Source organism: Erinaceus europaeus, chromosome 18 (genome assembly GCF_950295315.1).
Source record: "Erinaceus europaeus chromosome 18, mEriEur2.1, whole genome shotgun sequence".
Classification (NCBI taxonomy): Eukaryota; Metazoa; Chordata; class Mammalia; order Eulipotyphla; family Erinaceidae; genus Erinaceus; species Erinaceus europaeus.
Genome location: NC_080179.1, coordinates 70,475,408 through 70,492,468, shown reverse-complemented (window position 1 = coordinate 70,492,468; position 17,061 = coordinate 70,475,408). Strand labels below are relative to the sequence as shown.

Genomic DNA, 17,061 nt, shown 5'->3' with positions numbered 1-17,061 from the left:
ATTTTCGCCTCCAGGGTTATCTCTGGGGCTCGGTGCCACTGCTCCTAGAGGCTGTTTCCCCCCCCCCCATTTTGTTGCCGTTGCTGTTATTATTATTATTATTATTGATGTCATCGTTGTCGGATAAGACAGAGAGAAATGGAGAGAGGAAGGGAAGACAGACAGAGAGGGGGAGAGAAAGACAGACAGACACCTGCAGACCTGCTTCACCGCCTGGGAAGCGACTCCCCTGGCAGGCGGGTTTTTGGTTGTTTTTTTTAATTTTTAAATCCAAGTTCCTGCTTTGCATTAAAAAGCCAAAAAAAAAAAAAAAAAAAAGGAAAAGAAAAAGGGGTTGGGGGGGGCGCGTCTCCCCGCGAGCAGCCCGCTTCTCGCCCCCCGACGGGGCCGCACGTGCGGCGGACGCGGCCCGGGAAGCGCCCCCCACCCGGCCCGGCCCGGCCCCGACCCCGCCGCCCGCCCGCCCGGCCCGGGTACCTGGTCAGGGTCAGGTAGGCGTCCGTCTGCTCGCCGTGGGCCGCGCACGGGTCCTCCAGGGTCTCCAACAGGGGCGCCAGGGGGCTCTGGGCCGCGGCCGTCATGTCGGCCGCCCTGCCTGCGCGCCGGGAACACGAAAGAAGCCGGTGACCCCCGGGCGGCGCCCGCCCCGCACGCCCGCCCCGCCGCGGCCCCGCACGCCCGCCCCGCCGCGGCCCCGCCAGCTCCCGCCGGCGCTTTCCCGGGCTGCTTTCAACTCGGGGGAGGAGACCGGCGGGGGCGGGAGAGGCCGGGGAGCCGCCGCGAGGGGGCGGCCGGGGCTGCAGCGCCGGGGTGCGGGCTCCCCTCCGCCCCTCCGCCCCTCCGCCCCCGCCGACCGAGCACTGCCGCCCCGACACCCCTCCCACATACGAAGGTCCCGACCGCGTCCTCGCCGCCGCTGGTCCGCAGCACCCCGACGCCGCCCGAGCTCGCCGGCCGGGCCCCGACCTGGCTGTTTACTCACGCGTGCCGCCCCGTTCCCTCCCGGGCCAAGATGGCGGCGGGGGCGGGCCTCGGAGCGCGCGGGAGTGAGGGCAGGCCTGGCGGGAGAGGCCCGAGCCAATCCAACAGCCCCGCGGCGGGCCGAAGTCATCGATCGCCTCCTTTCCCGGTGGGCTCGCCCCCCGCCCCCTACTCTGGCTGGCCCCGCCCCTCAGTTAGCTCGCTCGGGAGGATGTTTGTTTGGGTTGAGGTTCAAACGGGTTGGGGGCTTGAAATTCAAAGAGTGAGCCAGTCAGTCACCCAAGTTCACCAGACTTTTGAATCTTTAGACTGGATATGTATATGTGTATGTGTATGTGTATGTGTATGTGCATGTGTATGTATATGTATATGTAATATTAAAGTATATATGGTATATATATTAAATATATTATATATTAGTATACATTATACAGTAGATTATATATATTATATAAATATATATTAGTATACATTATAGAATACATTATATATAATATATTGAATAATATATATAATATATTATTATATATAATATATAATAATTTTATATATTTATATAATTGTATATTATATATTTTATATATTATATATAATATATAAAATATATATAATAATATATAATATATTATATATTATTTAATATATAACATATATTAAAAAACCGAGGTGAGTACACAGGTTATATATATATATATATTTAGTGATTTAATATTGATTTACAAAATTACAATATAACAAGAAAATAATTAGTGGTCCCGGTGGTGGCACAGTGGATAAAGCACTGGACTCTCAAGCGTGAAGTCATGAGCTCAATCTCTGGCAACACACCTACCAGTGTTGTCTCCCATCTTTTAAATAAATTAAATAAATAAATAAATAAATAAAATCGTCAGAAAGAAAGGAAGTATCTCCACGCTGCTTCCACCACCAGAGTTCTGTGTTCCCATTTTATTTTTTATTTTTTATATTTATTTATTTTCCCTTTTGTTGTCCTTGTTGTTTAACATTGTTGTAGTTATTGATGTCGTTGTTGTTGGATAGGACAGAGAGAAATGGAGAGAGGAGGGGAAGACAGAGAGGGGGAGAGAAAGACAGACACCTGCTGACTTGTTTCACCGCCTGTGACGCGACTCCCCTGCAGGTGGGGAGCCGTGCCTTGAACCCTGATTCTCATGCTGGTCCTTGCTCTTTGCGCCGCGTGCATTTAACCCGCAGCGCCACCGTCCGACTCCCTGTCCCCATTTTATTTACCTGTATATTTTTGCCCACTTTTTCTATGGCACTGCCTTCTCTTCCTTAAGTCACACCTACACCAAATACTACCGAATATTCTTCCTTGTTTCCTCTTATATTTCTGGGTCCTGATGGAATTACGGTTCATCATCCCTCTAGTCATCTATTCCTAACATTTCTCCCACTCTGTGTGTCTGGAAAAAAATTCTTTTGGGGGTGCAGAAGGTGGCCGTTTGGGCTGTAATTGCTTCTCTGCTGGACATGGGCATTGATAGGTCGATCCATACCCCCAGCCTGTTACCTACCCTAGTGGGTGCATTTTTTAATTAACATTTCTACTAGTGATTTAGTAATAAATTTGTACAATTACAGGGAAAACGATTCCATACCACACTCACCACCAAAGTCCTATGTCTCCCCCCCCCCGATTTTTTAAGTAAGTGATTTAATATTGATTTAAGATTAATTATGATAGCAGGGGTTCATTCCACACAGTGCTCACCACCAAAAGTGCTGTGCCCACCCCCAATGATACCCTCCATCATCCTCACAAAGTCAGTACTCTCTCTCTCTATCTCTCTGATCAACTCTGACTTGTAGTAGTGGTGGGGATTGAACCTAGGACTTGTTGGTGCCTCCAGCATAAAAGTCTTTTTGCATAAGCATTAAACTACCTTCCCAGCCCTACTCAGGCCTTTTTATGTTTTAATTCCTCCTTTGTAGATAAGGGAAAATGTGTCTCTGGTTAAAATGACATTAAAAAGTGTCATTACAGTGTCTTACCTTTAAATTGTGTATAACAATGGCCTGGGGACACTGCTGATTAACCTGTAGATTTCTGGGCCCCACCCTTAGACATTGTGATTCAGATTTCCCTAGCTCTCAGGGGTCTGATTTCTTCTGTTAAACCACAGGGGTAGAAGGGAGAGACTTACTTAGCTTGTCTCCTTCATTCGGAGAAACTACTAGGAATCAACCCTTAGTGAAAGTCAGTTCTCCTATTAATATTCTGTTAAATTTTCATAGACTTCTGACCACTTTGCAAACACACGGGATTGTTATCAATCCTTTTACTTTTTTTTTTGCTAACATGAAAGAGAGGGAACCGGAAGTCAGGCTGTAGCGCAGCAGGTTAAGTGCACGTGGTGCAAAGCCCAAGGACAGGCTTAAGGATCCTGGTTTGAGCCCCCGGCTCCACACCTGCAGGGGAGTCGATTCACCGCCTGTGAAGCGGGTTTGCAGGTATCTCTCTTTTTCTCCCCTTCTCTGTCTACCCCTCCTCTCTCCATTTCTCTCTGTCCTATCCAACAACGATGACATCAATAAAAACAATAATTATAACAATAAAAAAAAAAAGAGGGAACCAAAGTAGCACTCTGGCACTGCAAGTCCAGAACTAGTCACTGAAACACCTCCCAGGCTACTCTTATCAATTTTTTTTATAAAGATTTTATTTATGAGAAAGATAGGAGAGAGAAAGAACCAGACATCACTCTGGCACATGTGCTGACTGGGATCAAACTCGAGACCTCATGCTTGAGAGTCCAAAGCTTTATCACTGCGCCACCTCCCGGACCACTCTATCAATGTTTTAAAAATGGTTTGCAAGAAGGGTTGGGGTAGGTCAAATAATGGTTATGGAGATTTTCATGCCTGAGGTTCCAAAATCCCAGGTTTAATTCCCCACACCACCATGCACCAGAGCTGATCAGTTCTGTGGTAATAATCATAACAACAACAATAGTAATATATATATTTTTAAATATTTTATTTTATTTTATTTATTTATTCCCTTTTGTTGCCCTTGTTGTTTTATTGTTGTAGTTATTATTGTTGTTGTCGTCGTTGTTGGATAGGACAGAGAGAAATGGAGAGAGGAGGGGAAGACAGAGAGGGGAGAGAAAGATAGACACCTGCAGACCTGCTTCACCGCCTGTGAAGCGACTCCCCTGCAGGTGGGGAGCCGGGATTCGAACCGGGATCCTTATGCCGGTCCTTGTGCTTTGTGCCACCTGCGCTTAACCCGCTGCGCTACAGCCCGACTCCCAGTAATATTTTTAAGACAGGTCGGGGCTTATCCAGTCTGTTATATTCAGTGACATGGGCCTCCTGCATGAAAGTCTTGCACTCGACCACTGCACCATCTCCCTGCCATTTATAGAAAAAGGGTTAGGTAGGTGATCATATTACTTATAATTAATTCCTTGGGTGGAGGGGGAGGGATAGACTCTAATGGTTATACAAAAAGGACTTTCATGCTTAAGGCTTACAGTCCCAGGTTCAGTCTCCAGCATTACCCTAAATCTGGACTGAGCAGTGCTCTAATAATAAAAACCTTTCTAGTTCTTTTTTAACACACAGGTCTTAAAAGCATCTTAAAAGGTTACATAACATTTATTGTTGTCACTCCTTGTGCCCGAAATCCTTCAGTGCTTTCCGTCAGTCACAGTATGAATTTTGAGACAGACAAGTATACTTTGACTGGGTCATTCATTGTTTACTCTTCACCAAGTTTCATCCCCTTTCTCACCAGTTCCAAACTGTCAGCCAGGATCTTTTCAGTGTTTTTGAATGTCTATGTTGTTCCTCCTGTTTAGGGAAGTAGGTAATTCCTTTCCCAAGTTGCATAAATAAAAGATAACTGAAATCACACCTTGATTTATTTATTTACTTACTTACCAGAGCTCTGCTCAGGTCTGGTTTATGGGGGTTGAACCTGGGACTCTGTAGCCTCAGGCATGAAAGTCTCTTTGCATAACCATTATACTATCTATTCCCCACATCTTCTTTTAAATGTTTTATTTTACTATAATGAGAGAGATGTATACAGAGAGGGAAATATCAAAGCACTGCTCAGATCTGGCTTATTGTGGTGCTGGGGATTGAATCTGGAACCTCAGACACTCAGACATGAAAGTTATTTACATAACCACTTATACTGTCTACCCAGCCCAAGCCATACCTTTTTATGAAGGCCACTCCTCATCTGCTCTTGCCCTCCACTCCACCCCTATGGAATTTAAATGCTCATATCTCCATACCTAGCTAATTCTTTGTACACAGACCTATTAAAACGAGTTTCTTGGATTTTCTAGGGAGTGTATACTAATTTCTGGTGCTCACACAGCAGAGCAGCTCTCTATGCTAGTGAATTTTTCTGCTGGCCCCATAAACCTCTTTAATTGGGAAGCTACTTGGACAAACTCACGAGAGATGCATCCCCAGAAAAGGCCTGAGAGACGGGGCTGGGTGGTGGCACACCTGGTTGAGCGCACATGTTACAATGCTTAAGGACCCGCGTTCACCTGCAGGGAGAAAAGCTCCACAAGTGGTAAAGCAGGGCTGCAGTTCTCTCTCTCCCTCTCTCTCTCTCCCCCTTCTTTCTCCATTTCTGGCTGTCTCTATGCAATAAGCAAGTAAAGATAGTAAAAATAAAGTGAATAAATGAATAAATAATAAAAAAAAAAAACTCAAAACACCTAGTACCCCAAGGTTCAAGAGCCGGTCATCTACCCTAACCTTCAAAAAAAAAAGAAGAAGAAGAAGAAGAAAGAAGGAAGGAGAGCCGGAAGCTATAAAGATCTAACCGGGATACTTAAGCTGGTCTTTGCGCCATGTGCACTTAACCAGCTGTGCTACTGCCCGGCTCCCTAGTTTTTGTTTGTTTTTAATATTTTATTTATTTATTAATGAGAAATATAGGAGAGAGAGAGAGAGAGAACACCAGACATCACTCTGGTACACGTGCGGCTGCGGATTGAACTCAGGACCTCATGCTTCAGAGGCTAGTGCCTTAGCCACTGCGCCACCTCCTGGACCATTTTTTTTTAAAAAGCACTTTAAATGCCATTTCTCACTCTCTTCTGGCCCCTACAGTTTCCTTCCTTCCTCCCTTCCTTCTTTCCCTTCTTCCTTCCTTCCTTTCTTTTTTCTCTTCATTTCTTTCTTTCTCTCTTTTCTCACTTTCTCTTTTTTTCTTTTTTCCTATTTAAAAATATTTATTTATTTATTCCCTTTTGTTGCCCTTGTTTTATTGTTGTAGTTATTGATGTCATTGTTGTTGGATAGGACAGAGAGAAATGGAGAGAGGAGGGGAAGACAGAAAAGGAGAGAGAAAGAGAGACACCTGCAGACCTGCTTCACCGCCTGTAAAGTCAAGTCACCTGTAAAGTGACTCCCCTGTAGGTGGGGAGCTGGGAGCTCGAACCGGGATCCTTGTGCCTGGTCCTTGTGCTTCGCGCCACTTGCGCTTAACCCGCTGCGCTACCGCCCGACTCTGTCTTTTTTAAATTTTTTAATTCTGATAGGGACAAAGAGAAATAGAGCAAGGCAGGAGGGAGAGAGAGAGAGACACCTGTAGCCTACTCCACCGTTCATGAAGCTTCTCCTGTAGGTGGGGACAAGGGACTCAAACCTCAATCCTCACACATGATTGGTAACTTGTGCGCGTTACTGATTGTGCCACTATCTGATTCGACCTCTAAATTTTTGACAAGTCTAATGAAAATCTGATATTACTGCCTGTATAAGCCAATTTCTTCCTTTCTCTTAACAGCCTGCAGTATTTCTCTTTGTTCTGGATCTCTGATAGGTTTACAATGACTGATCTTGATGTAGGTTATTTTAGAGTCAAGAATTTAGATGTTCTTCAACTTCCATGTTCTTGTTCCCCAAATTCTGAAAAAAAACAACAACCAGCAACTGTTTCCTTGAATGCAGTCTGTTCTTCCTCCTCCTCCTTCTCTCCTCTCCCTTTCTCTCCTTTTCTCTCTTTCTCTCCTCATCTCCTTCTCCTCCTTCTCGGGTTCCTATTACCCCTTATATTTACTTCTCTAAAGGAATCTGTTGGATGTCCTAGATTGGCTTCACTTTTCCTAAGTCCGCTACTCTTTCTTTTTCCAAGATAAAGACTGTGGTAATTTTATTCTAATATTGATTAAAAAAACACATTTGATTTATTTACTTTTTTTTATTTCTTTATTGGGGAATTAATGTTTTACATTCAACAGTAAATACAATAGTTTGTACATGCATAACATTCCCCAGATTCCCATTTAACAATACAACCCCCACTATGTCATTCATCATCTTTCATGGACCTGTGTTCTCCCCACCCACCCACCCCAGGGTCTTTTACTTTCTTGTGATACGCCAATTCCATTTCAGGTTCGACTTGTGTTTTCTTTTCTGATCTTGTTTTTCAACTTCAGCCTGAGAGTGAGATCATCCCATATTCATCCTTCAGTTTCTGACTTATTTCACTTAACATGATTTTTTCAAGGTCCATCCAAGATCGGCTGAAAACGGTGAAGTCACCATTTTTTACAGCTGAGTAGTATTCCATTGTGTATATAGACCACAACTGGCTCAGCCACTCATCTGTTGTTGGACACCTGGGTTGCTTCCAGGTTTTGGCTATTACAAATTGTGCTGCCAAGAACATATGTGTACACAGATCTTTTTGGATGGATGTGTTGGGTTCCTTAGGATATATCCCCAGGAAAGGAATTGCAGGATCATAGGGTAGGTCCATTTCTAGCCTTCTGAGAGTTCTCCAGACTGTTCTCCACAGAGGTTGGACCCATTGACATTCCCACCAGCAGTGCAGGAGGGTTCCTTTGACCCCACACCCTCTCCAGCATTTGCTGCTGTTACCTTTTCTGATGTATGACATTCTCACAGGAGTGAAGTGATATCTCATTGTTGTCTTGATTTGCATTTCTCTGACAATCAGAGACTTGGAGAATTTTTTTTTTTTTTTCATCATGAAAACAGCCTGGTACTGGAATAAAAATAGGTACACAGACCAGTGGAACAGGATGGAAAGCCCAGAACAAAACCCTCACACCTATGGACATCTAATTTTTGATAAAGGGGCCCAAAATACTAAAAGGGGAAGCTTTTTAATTTGCTGTCCCAATACCATTTCCCAGTACAAGGAGCAGGTATAGAAACAACAACCATTTGATGTAGATAATATGCAAATTGTTGAGTGAGATGAATTGCTGTAATCATTTCATAATGATAATATGCATATCAAATATGCATATCATGTGCACCTTAAATATATGCAATTTACCTGTGAATTATTAGTATAGCTGATAAAAACTTTAATTCTGATTAGCATGTGATAGATCTACCACTTCATTTTCTGTTGTGTTGCTTTTCAGAATTTAATAAACAAATTCATTTTGAATTCTGAAAAAATAAGATTTTAATTTTAAAAATATTCAAAAAATGAAGAAGGGGCTGGGTGGCGGTGCACCCAGCTGGGCACTGACATTCTCATGCTCAAGGGCCTAGGCTTGAGCCCCCAGTTTCCACCATCAGAGAGAAAGCTTCATAAACGGTGAGGCGGAGCTGCAGGCATCTCTCTGCCTTTCTTTCTTTTTTTTTTTTTTTATTTTTTATTTAAGAAAGGATTAATTAACAAAACCATAGGGTAGGAAGGGTACAACTCCACACAATTCCCACCGCCCAATCTCCATATCCCACCCCCTCCCCCGATAGCTTTCCCATTCTCTATCCCTCTGGGAGCATGGACCCAGGGTCATTGAAGGTTGCAGAAGGTAGAAGGTCTGGCTTCTGTAATTGCTTCCTCGCTGAACATGGGCGTTGACTGGTCGGTCCATACTCCCAGTCTGCCTCTCTCTTTCCCTAGTAGGATGGGTCTCTGGGGAAGCTGAGCTCCAGGACATATTGGTGGTGTCTTCAATCCAGGGAAGTCTGGCCGGCATCCTGATGACACCTGGAACCTGGTGACTGAAAAGAGAGTTAACATACAAAGCCAAACAAATTGTTGAGCAATCATGGACCCAAAGCTTGGAAAAGTGGAGAGGAAGTATTAGGGAGGTACTCACTGCAAACTCTAGTATACTTCTGCTTTCTTACTTTGGTGCCATACTCCAAACTCAGTCAATTTCTGCTTTGCGTTTCTACTTCTATTTTTTTTTTTTTACATGCATAACATTCCCCAGATTCCCATTTAGCAATACAACCCCCACTATTTCATTCATCATTTTTCATGGACCTGTATTCTCCCCACCCACCCACCCACCCCAGAGTCTTTTACTTTGGTGTAATACTCCAATTCCATTTCAGGTTCGACTTGTGTTTTCTTTTCTAATCTTGTTTTTCAACTTTGGCCTGAGAGTGAGATCATCCCATATTCATCCTTCTGTTTCTGACTTATTTCACTCAACATGATTTTTTCAAGGTCCATCCAAGATCGGCTGAAAACGGTGAAGTCACCATTTTTTACAGCTGAGTAGTATTCCATTGTGTATATAGACCACAACTGGCTCAGCCACTCATCTGTTGTTGGACACCTGGGTTGCTTCCAGGTTTTGGCTATTACAAATTGTGCTGCCAAGAACATATGTGTACACAGATCTTTTTGGATGGATGTGTTGGGTTCCTTAGGATATATCCCCAGGAGGGGAATTGCAGGGTCATAGGGTAGGTCCATTTCTAGCCTTCTGAGAGTTCTCCAGACTGTTCTCCACAGAGGTTGGACCCATTGACATTCCCACCAGCAGTGCAGGAGGGTTCCTTTGACCCCACATCCTTGACATGGAGAATTTTTTCATGTGTTTCTCAGCCTTTTGGATCTCTTCTGTGGTGAATATTCTGCCCAAGTCCTCCCCCCATTTTTGGATGGGGTTATTTGTTGTCTTGTTGTTGAGTCTGGCAAGCTCTTTATATATGTTGGTTATTAAACTCTTATCTGATGTATGGCATGTAAAGATCTTCTCCCATTCTGTGAGGGGCCTCTTGGTTTGGGTAGTGGTTTCTTTTGCTGTGAAGAAGCTTTTTAATTTGATGTAGTCCCATAGGTTTATACTTGCCTTAGTCTTCCTTGTAATTGGATTCGTTTCATTGAAAATGTCTTTAAAATTTATGCGGAAAAAAGTTCTGCCAATATTTTCCTCTAAGTATCTGATAGTTTCTGGTCTAACATCCAAGTCCTTGATCCACTTGGAATTTACTTTTGTATTTGGTGAAATACAGTGGTTCAGTTTCATTCTTCTGCATGTTTCAACCCATTGTTTCCAACACCATTTGTTGAAGAGACTCTGCTTTCCCCATGTAATAGTCTGGGCCCCTTTGTCAAAGATTAGATGTCCATATGTGTGGGGCCTCATTTCTGGGCTCTCAGTTCTATTCCACTGGTCAGCGTGTCTATTCATGTTCCAGTACCAAGCAGTTTTGATGATAATGGCCCTATAATACAGTTTGAGATCTGGCAGTGTGATGCCTCTGGTTCTGTTCTTTTTTCTCAAGATTGTTTTGGCAATTCTAGGTCTTTTCTGGTTCCAGATAAACATTTGTAGCATTTTTTCTATTCTCCTAAAAAATGTGCTTGGGATCTTGATGGGGATAGCATTAAATTTGTAGATGGCTCTGGGTAATATATTCATTTTGATGATGTTAATTCTTCCAACCCATGAACATGGAATATCTTTCCACTTCTTTGTGCCTTTTTCAATTTCTTTGAGTAGTGACTCATCATTTTCAGTATACAAGTCTTTCACTTCTTTGGTTAGGTTTACTCCTAGATATTTTATTGTTTTTGTTGCTATAGAAAAAGGAACTGATTTCTGGATTTCAATTTCTTCTAATTTAGTGTTTGCATAGAGGAATGCCACTGACTTTTGAATGTTAATTTTATAGCCTGACACATTACTGTATTGCCTGATGATTTCCAAAAGCTTCTTGCTGGATTCCTTAGGTTTTTCCATGTATACTATCATGTCATCTGCAAATAAGGAGAGTTTGACTTCTTCTCTTCCAATCTGTATGCCTTTAATTCCTTGCTCCTGCCTGATTGCTATGGCAAGAACTTCCAACACTATGTTGGAATAGTAATGGTGATAGTGGGCAGCCCTGTCTAGTACATGATCTGAGGAGAAATGCTTCCAGTTTTTCACCATTGAGTATGATGTTGGCTGTAGGTTTGCTATATATAGACTTCACTATCTTGAGGAATTTTCCATCTATTCCCATTTTTTGTAGTGTTTCGATCATAAAGGGATGTTGTATTTTGTCAAAGGCTTTCTCTGCATCTATTGATATGACCATGTGGTTTTTGGCCTTCTTTTGTTGATGTGGTGAATCACATTGATTGATTTACGTATATTAAACCAACCTTGCATGTCTGGGATAAACCCCACTTGGTCATGATGAACAATCTTTTTGATATACTGCTGTATCCAGATGGCTAGAATTTTGTTCATTATTTTAGCATCTATGTTCATCAGAGATATTGGTCTGTTGTTTTCTTTTTTGGTTGTGTCCCTGTCTGCTTTTGGTATCAGGGTGATGTTGGCTTCATAGAAGCTGGCAGGGAGTATTCCAGTGTCTTCAATCTTCTGGAAGACTTTTAAAAGTAGAGGTATTAGTTCTTCTTTGAAAGTTTTGTAGAATTCATTTGTAAAACCATCTGGTTCAGGACTTTTATTTTTGGGAAGATTTTTGATAACTGTTTCAATTTCATTAGCTGTTATGGGCCTGTTCATGTTATCCACTTCCTCTTTACTTAGTTTTGGAAGTTGGTAGGTATCTAGGAAATCATTCATTTCTTCCAGGTTCTCTAGCTTGGTGGCATATAGTTGTTCATAGAAGCCTCGCATGATATGTTGAATTTCTGCAGTGTCTGTTGTGATATCTCCTCTTTCATTTACTATCCAATTTATTTGGGTCTTCTCCCTTTTTTGTTTTGTGAGTCTGGCTAAAGGTTTGTCGATTTTGTTTACTCTTTCGAAGAACCAACATTTACTTTCATTGATCTTTTGTATGGTTTTCCTATTCTCAATGTTATTTATTTCTGCCCTAACTTTAGTGATTTCTGTCCTTCTGGTTGCTTTAGGATTCCTTTGTTGTTCTTCTTCTAGGTCTTTAAGATGTGCAATCAGGCTGTTTATTTGTGCCTTTTCTTGTTTCCTAATGTGTGCTTGTAAAGCTATGAACTTCCCTCTTAGAACTGCTTTAGCTGTGTCCCAAATATTTTGATAGCTTGTGTCTTCATTTTCATTGAACTCTCGAAACATTTTGATTTCTTCCTTGATTTCCTCTTTGACCCAGAAGTTGTTAAGAAGTGTACTGTTGAGCTTCCACATTTTGGGACTGTTACTAATCTTTTGTTGATTGTTAAGTGTCAGTTTAATTCCACTGTGGTCTGAGAAGATGCTTGGGATGATTTCAGTGCTCTTGAATTGGCTGATGCTCTCTTTGTGGCCTAACATATGGTCTATCCTTGAGAATGATCCATGTGGACTTGAGTAAAATGTGTATTCCAGTTTCTTGGGATGAATGACTCTGAAAATGTCCAATAGTTCTAGTTTATCTATCTCTTCATTTAGCTCCCTTATGTCTTTACTGATTTTCTGCCTGGATGATCTGTCAAGTTGAGATAGTGGGGTGTTGAAGTCCCCTACTATGATTGTGTTACTGTTAATATATTGCTGTAGCTCTTTCAGTAGAAGTTTGATGTATTTAGATGGCTTCTCATTGGGTGCATCGATATTAATAATTGTTAAGTCCTCTTGATTGACTGATCCTCTGAGCATTAAGTAGTGCCCATTCCTATCTTTTTAAATCTTATCTATTTTCAAGTCTATCATGTCAGATATGAGAATAGCTGTTCCTGCCCTTTTTTGTGGGCCATTGGCTTGTATGATAGTTTTCCATCCTTTCACTTTAAGTCTGTGTTTGTCTTGTTGAGTTAGGTAAGTTTCCTGTAGACAACATATTGTTGGGTTGTGTTTTCTGATTCATCTTCCTACTCTGTGTCTTTTAATAGGTGAATTCAGGCCATTGACATTTATTGATATCAAAGATTGAAGATATTTTAATGCCATTCTTGTAGAGTTTTAGAGTGTTTTGATATATGTCCTATTTGTGGTGGTCTGGTTGTTTATAGGAGACCTCTCAGAACTTCTTTCAGGGCAGGCTTGGTGGTGGTTGCTTCCTTCAACTGTTGCTTGTCTGAGAAGGTTTTGATGCTTCCATCTAGTCTGAATGACAGTCTAGCAGGATATAGTATTCTTGGCTGAAAGCCTTTCTCATTGAGCACTCGATAGATATCTTGCCATTCTCTTCTGGCCTGTAGTGTTTGTATGGAGAAGTCTGCTGCTGATTTTATGGGTTTTCCTTTGTAGGTGACTCTTTGTTTTTCTCTTGCAGCCATGAGGATCCTTTCTTTATCCTTATTCCTTTCCATTCTAAGTATGACATGTCTTGGTGTCTTTAGGTCTGGGTTAATTCTGTTTGGGACTCTCTGGGCTTCTTGAATCTTTATGTCTTTGGTGTTGTCTAGACTAGAGAAATTTTCAGCTATTATGGCCTGGAGAATGCTTTCTTCTTCTCCTTCTCTTTCTTCCTCTGGTAAGCCAATAATGCGCATATTGTTTCTTTTGAAGTCATCCCATAGGATTCTGTTGTTGTTTTCAGCATCTCTTAATCTCTTCTTGAGATCTCTTACTTCTTTTTTAGTTGTCTCTAATTCATCCTCAATCTTGCTAATTCTGTCTTCAGCCTCATAGATTCTATTCTCTCTGCCCTCTACTGCTTTCTGGAGTTCATCTATTTTGTTGCCCTGCTCTGATACTGTTTTAGCTTGTTCAGCTAGTTGCTTTCTTAGCTCAGCGATTTCAGCTCAGCTCTCTAATAACCATGAGATAATTAGAATTTTCTTCCATATTCTCATTTGTTGTTCCTGCATTTCTGATTATAATTTTTTAAAATTCTTTACTCACTCCTGTTATTATTTCCTTAGCTAATGTTTGGATGTTGAACTCGTTGTTTTGTGCTTCACTCTCTGGAGGACTTTAAGCTGGACTCTTGTCCTGGTTCGAGTCTCCAATATTTTTTCTTGCTGTTTTAACCATTTTATATATTATGTTATGAGTTCCCCTTATCAGTACTTTTCAAATTATTGATCACTATTGCCTGGATTGACTTGTGTCTAAGTAATTTAATTAAAGGTTTTACTGTGGTGGAAGTTAACAGTTTTTTCAATCCCTGAGTTGGAGCTCAGTGGTGTAAAAGCCTCTTTTTTTTCTTCCCTGTAGGCTATTGGAGCCTGAGGGCTTTTAAACTATCAATAGGCTTCTTAGCTTAATCACTGACTCCTGACCAAGAGATAAAGCAGGGTGTGGCAGAGATAATCCAGTGGTTATGCAAAGAGACTTTCACAGCCCCTCAGCTATGCCACCGAGGTATAGGTCTTCTCCTGAGTTTCCCGGTTAGATCTCTGTCCCCTGGTGTCCCTCCCTGTTGCTGCTCCAGATTCTGAGGATAGTAGCAATGGAGATTCAGAGTTGCACTTGGTGAGTCTCTGGGGAGTCCTTTCCTCCCTTCAGCTGTCCCCTTGTTGTGGAGCAGACTGGAGGTGGTGTCTCCACTGATAAACTGTTGAACTGTTAGCAGTCACTTAATCTCTCCTTAGGCCCCTCTCTCCTCTCTGTCACCAGCCACGCGTGTTTGTACTCACGGGTGATTTACTGGGTTCCTGTGGTCATTCTAGTCCTGTCTTGTTTTGGTCCGGGTGGTCTAGTTGATTTTCCTAGTTGATCCGGAGAGGAGAGGAGAGGAGAACTATTTACTTATTTTTATTTTGCATAGAGACAGACAAATTGAGAGGGAAGAGAGAGAGAGAGATTACCTGCAGTGCCGTTTGACCACTCTTGAAGCTCCCCCCCCCCCCCCCCGTGGGGACCAGAGGTTTGAGACCAAATCCTTTAGCACTGTAACATGTACACTCTACTGGGTGTGCTACTCTTCACCCTAATGCTGATATCCTTTCTTCGGCTTAACTGAATCTGCATTCTAAACCTTTTACTTAGGTTCTATCCAGGATACTTTTAAATCCTAAATCACAGGAATAATTTTTACAAGATTTTTGGTCCTGTAATTCACTTTTTCTTTCTTTCTTCTTCTTTTTTTTTTTTTTTAAAGATTTTTATTTATTAATGAGAAAGATAGGAGAGAGAAAGAACCAGACATCACTCTGGCACATGTGTACCTGGGAATGAACTCAGGACCTCATGCTTCAGATTCCAAAGCGCTATCAGAGCGCCACCTCTTGGACCATTCCTGTAACTCTTTAGTAACCTGATTTTATCTTTTTTTTTTTTTTTCTCTCTCTCTAGGGTTATCACTGGGGCTCGGTACCTGCATTATAAATGTACTGCTCCTGCTGTTTTGTTTCCCTTGTTGTTATTATTGTTGTTACAGCTATTGTCGTTGGATAGGACAGAAAGAAATGAAGAGAGGAGGGGAAGACAGAGAGGGGGAGAGAAAGAAAGATAAACACCTCCAGACCTGCTTTACCTCTTGTGAAGCGACCCCTCTGCAGGTGGGGAGCTGGGGGCTTGAATTGGGATCCTTATGTGGGTCCTTACAGCTTTACACCATGTGCGCTTAACCCGCTGCACTATCACCCGGACCCCTGATTCTTTTTTTTTTTTTTTAATTTTTAAAAATATTTATTTATTTTCCCTTTTGTTGCCCTTGTTTTTCATTGTAGTTATTATTGTTGTTGTTATTGATGTTGTCATTGTTAGGACAGAGAGAAATGGAGAGAGGAAAGGAAGACAGAGAGGGGGAGAAAGAAAGACAGACACCTGCAGACCTGCTTCACCGCCTGTGAAGCGACTCCCCTGCAGTTTGGGAGCTGGGGGCTCAAACCGGGATCCTTATGTTGGTCCTTGCACTTGACGTCATTTGTGCTTAACCCGCTGCATTACTGCCCAACTCTCCTGATTCTATCTTTTAAGTTGGTAATCTTTAATTAAAAAAATAAATCCTCATGATGACTTGTTGTATGCTTTACATTGGGTTCTAGTTCTTCCCCTCCAAGAGAATTAGATCAGTCCAGTTAATTTCGCGGGCCCACTTGGCCCCGCCCCTAGGGACCCTGCCAGAGTTCGGGAGTGCCAGAGTTGGAGAGGGTTCCTGAGTTCCAGAGTAAGAGAGAGTGCTTGCGCCGCTGCCTCCGCAAAGAGACAGCAGAGTTCTGTTTGATGATTAGTTTGTCTTAGTTTATGAATCGTTGTTCCTGAATAAAGAAATACAGCTTCCATGCCCAGCCGTTGTCTCCTCGTCTCTGTTACCGGCCCGCGAAGCTAGACCCGCCCGGCAAGAGCCTCCGAATTTTAACAACAATGACTTTTGCTGCAATGAGGCACTACCTACCTCACAGAGACGAAGAGAAAGAGAGACTGTTCTCTGAAGTGCTGATCTCCAAAATCAGGGGTCTCGCACATACAAGTCCTGTCCTCTATGCCAAGTACCTTTCAACAATTATAAATTACCATCCAAAAAGATCTGTGGACACATATGTTCTTAGCAGCACAATTTGTAATAGCCAAATCCTGGAAGCAACCCAGGTGTTCTACAACAGATGAGTGACTGAGCAAGTTGTGGTAAATATAGAATATATATACACAATGGAATACTACTCAGCTATTAAAAATGGTGACTTCACCGTTTTCAGTCCATCTTGGATGGAGCTTGAAGAAATCGTGTTAAGTGAAATAAGTCAGAAGCAGAAGGATGAATATGGGATGATCTCACACTCAGGCAGAAGTTGAAAACCAAGATCAGAAAAGAAAACAGAAGTAGAGCCTGAACTGGAATTGGCGTATTGCACCAAAGTAAAAGACTCTGGGGTGAGTGGGGAGCAGAATACAGGTCCAAAAAGGATGACAGAGGACCTAGTGGGGGTTGTAAAAAAATTATAAATTAATAATAAAAATTATTATTGCATAATAATAATAATGGTATAACAATACTTTACAAAAGAAATAAACTTCTTTCAAAAATAAATATAAACTAGTCAGCATT

General features: G+C 42.1%; 1 protein-coding gene across 1 annotated transcript in view; it reads right to left on the bottom strand.

The window, feature by feature from the left end:
- RIF1 (replication timing regulatory factor 1) overlaps nt 1-1,037 on the bottom strand; it is a 65,715-nt gene extending 64,678 nt beyond the window's left edge. The window contains exons 1-2 of the mRNA XM_060178111.1: nt 889-1,037; nt 478-591 (exon numbers count right to left, since the gene is read on the bottom strand). Of these exons, the coding sequence (XP_060034094.1) occupies nt 478-581 (104 nt within the window). The 5' untranslated portion in view covers nt 582-591; nt 889-1,037. The remainder of the gene's footprint in view (nt 1-477; nt 592-888) is intronic.
- Between the last annotated feature and the right edge of the window lie 16,024 nt (nt 1,038-17,061).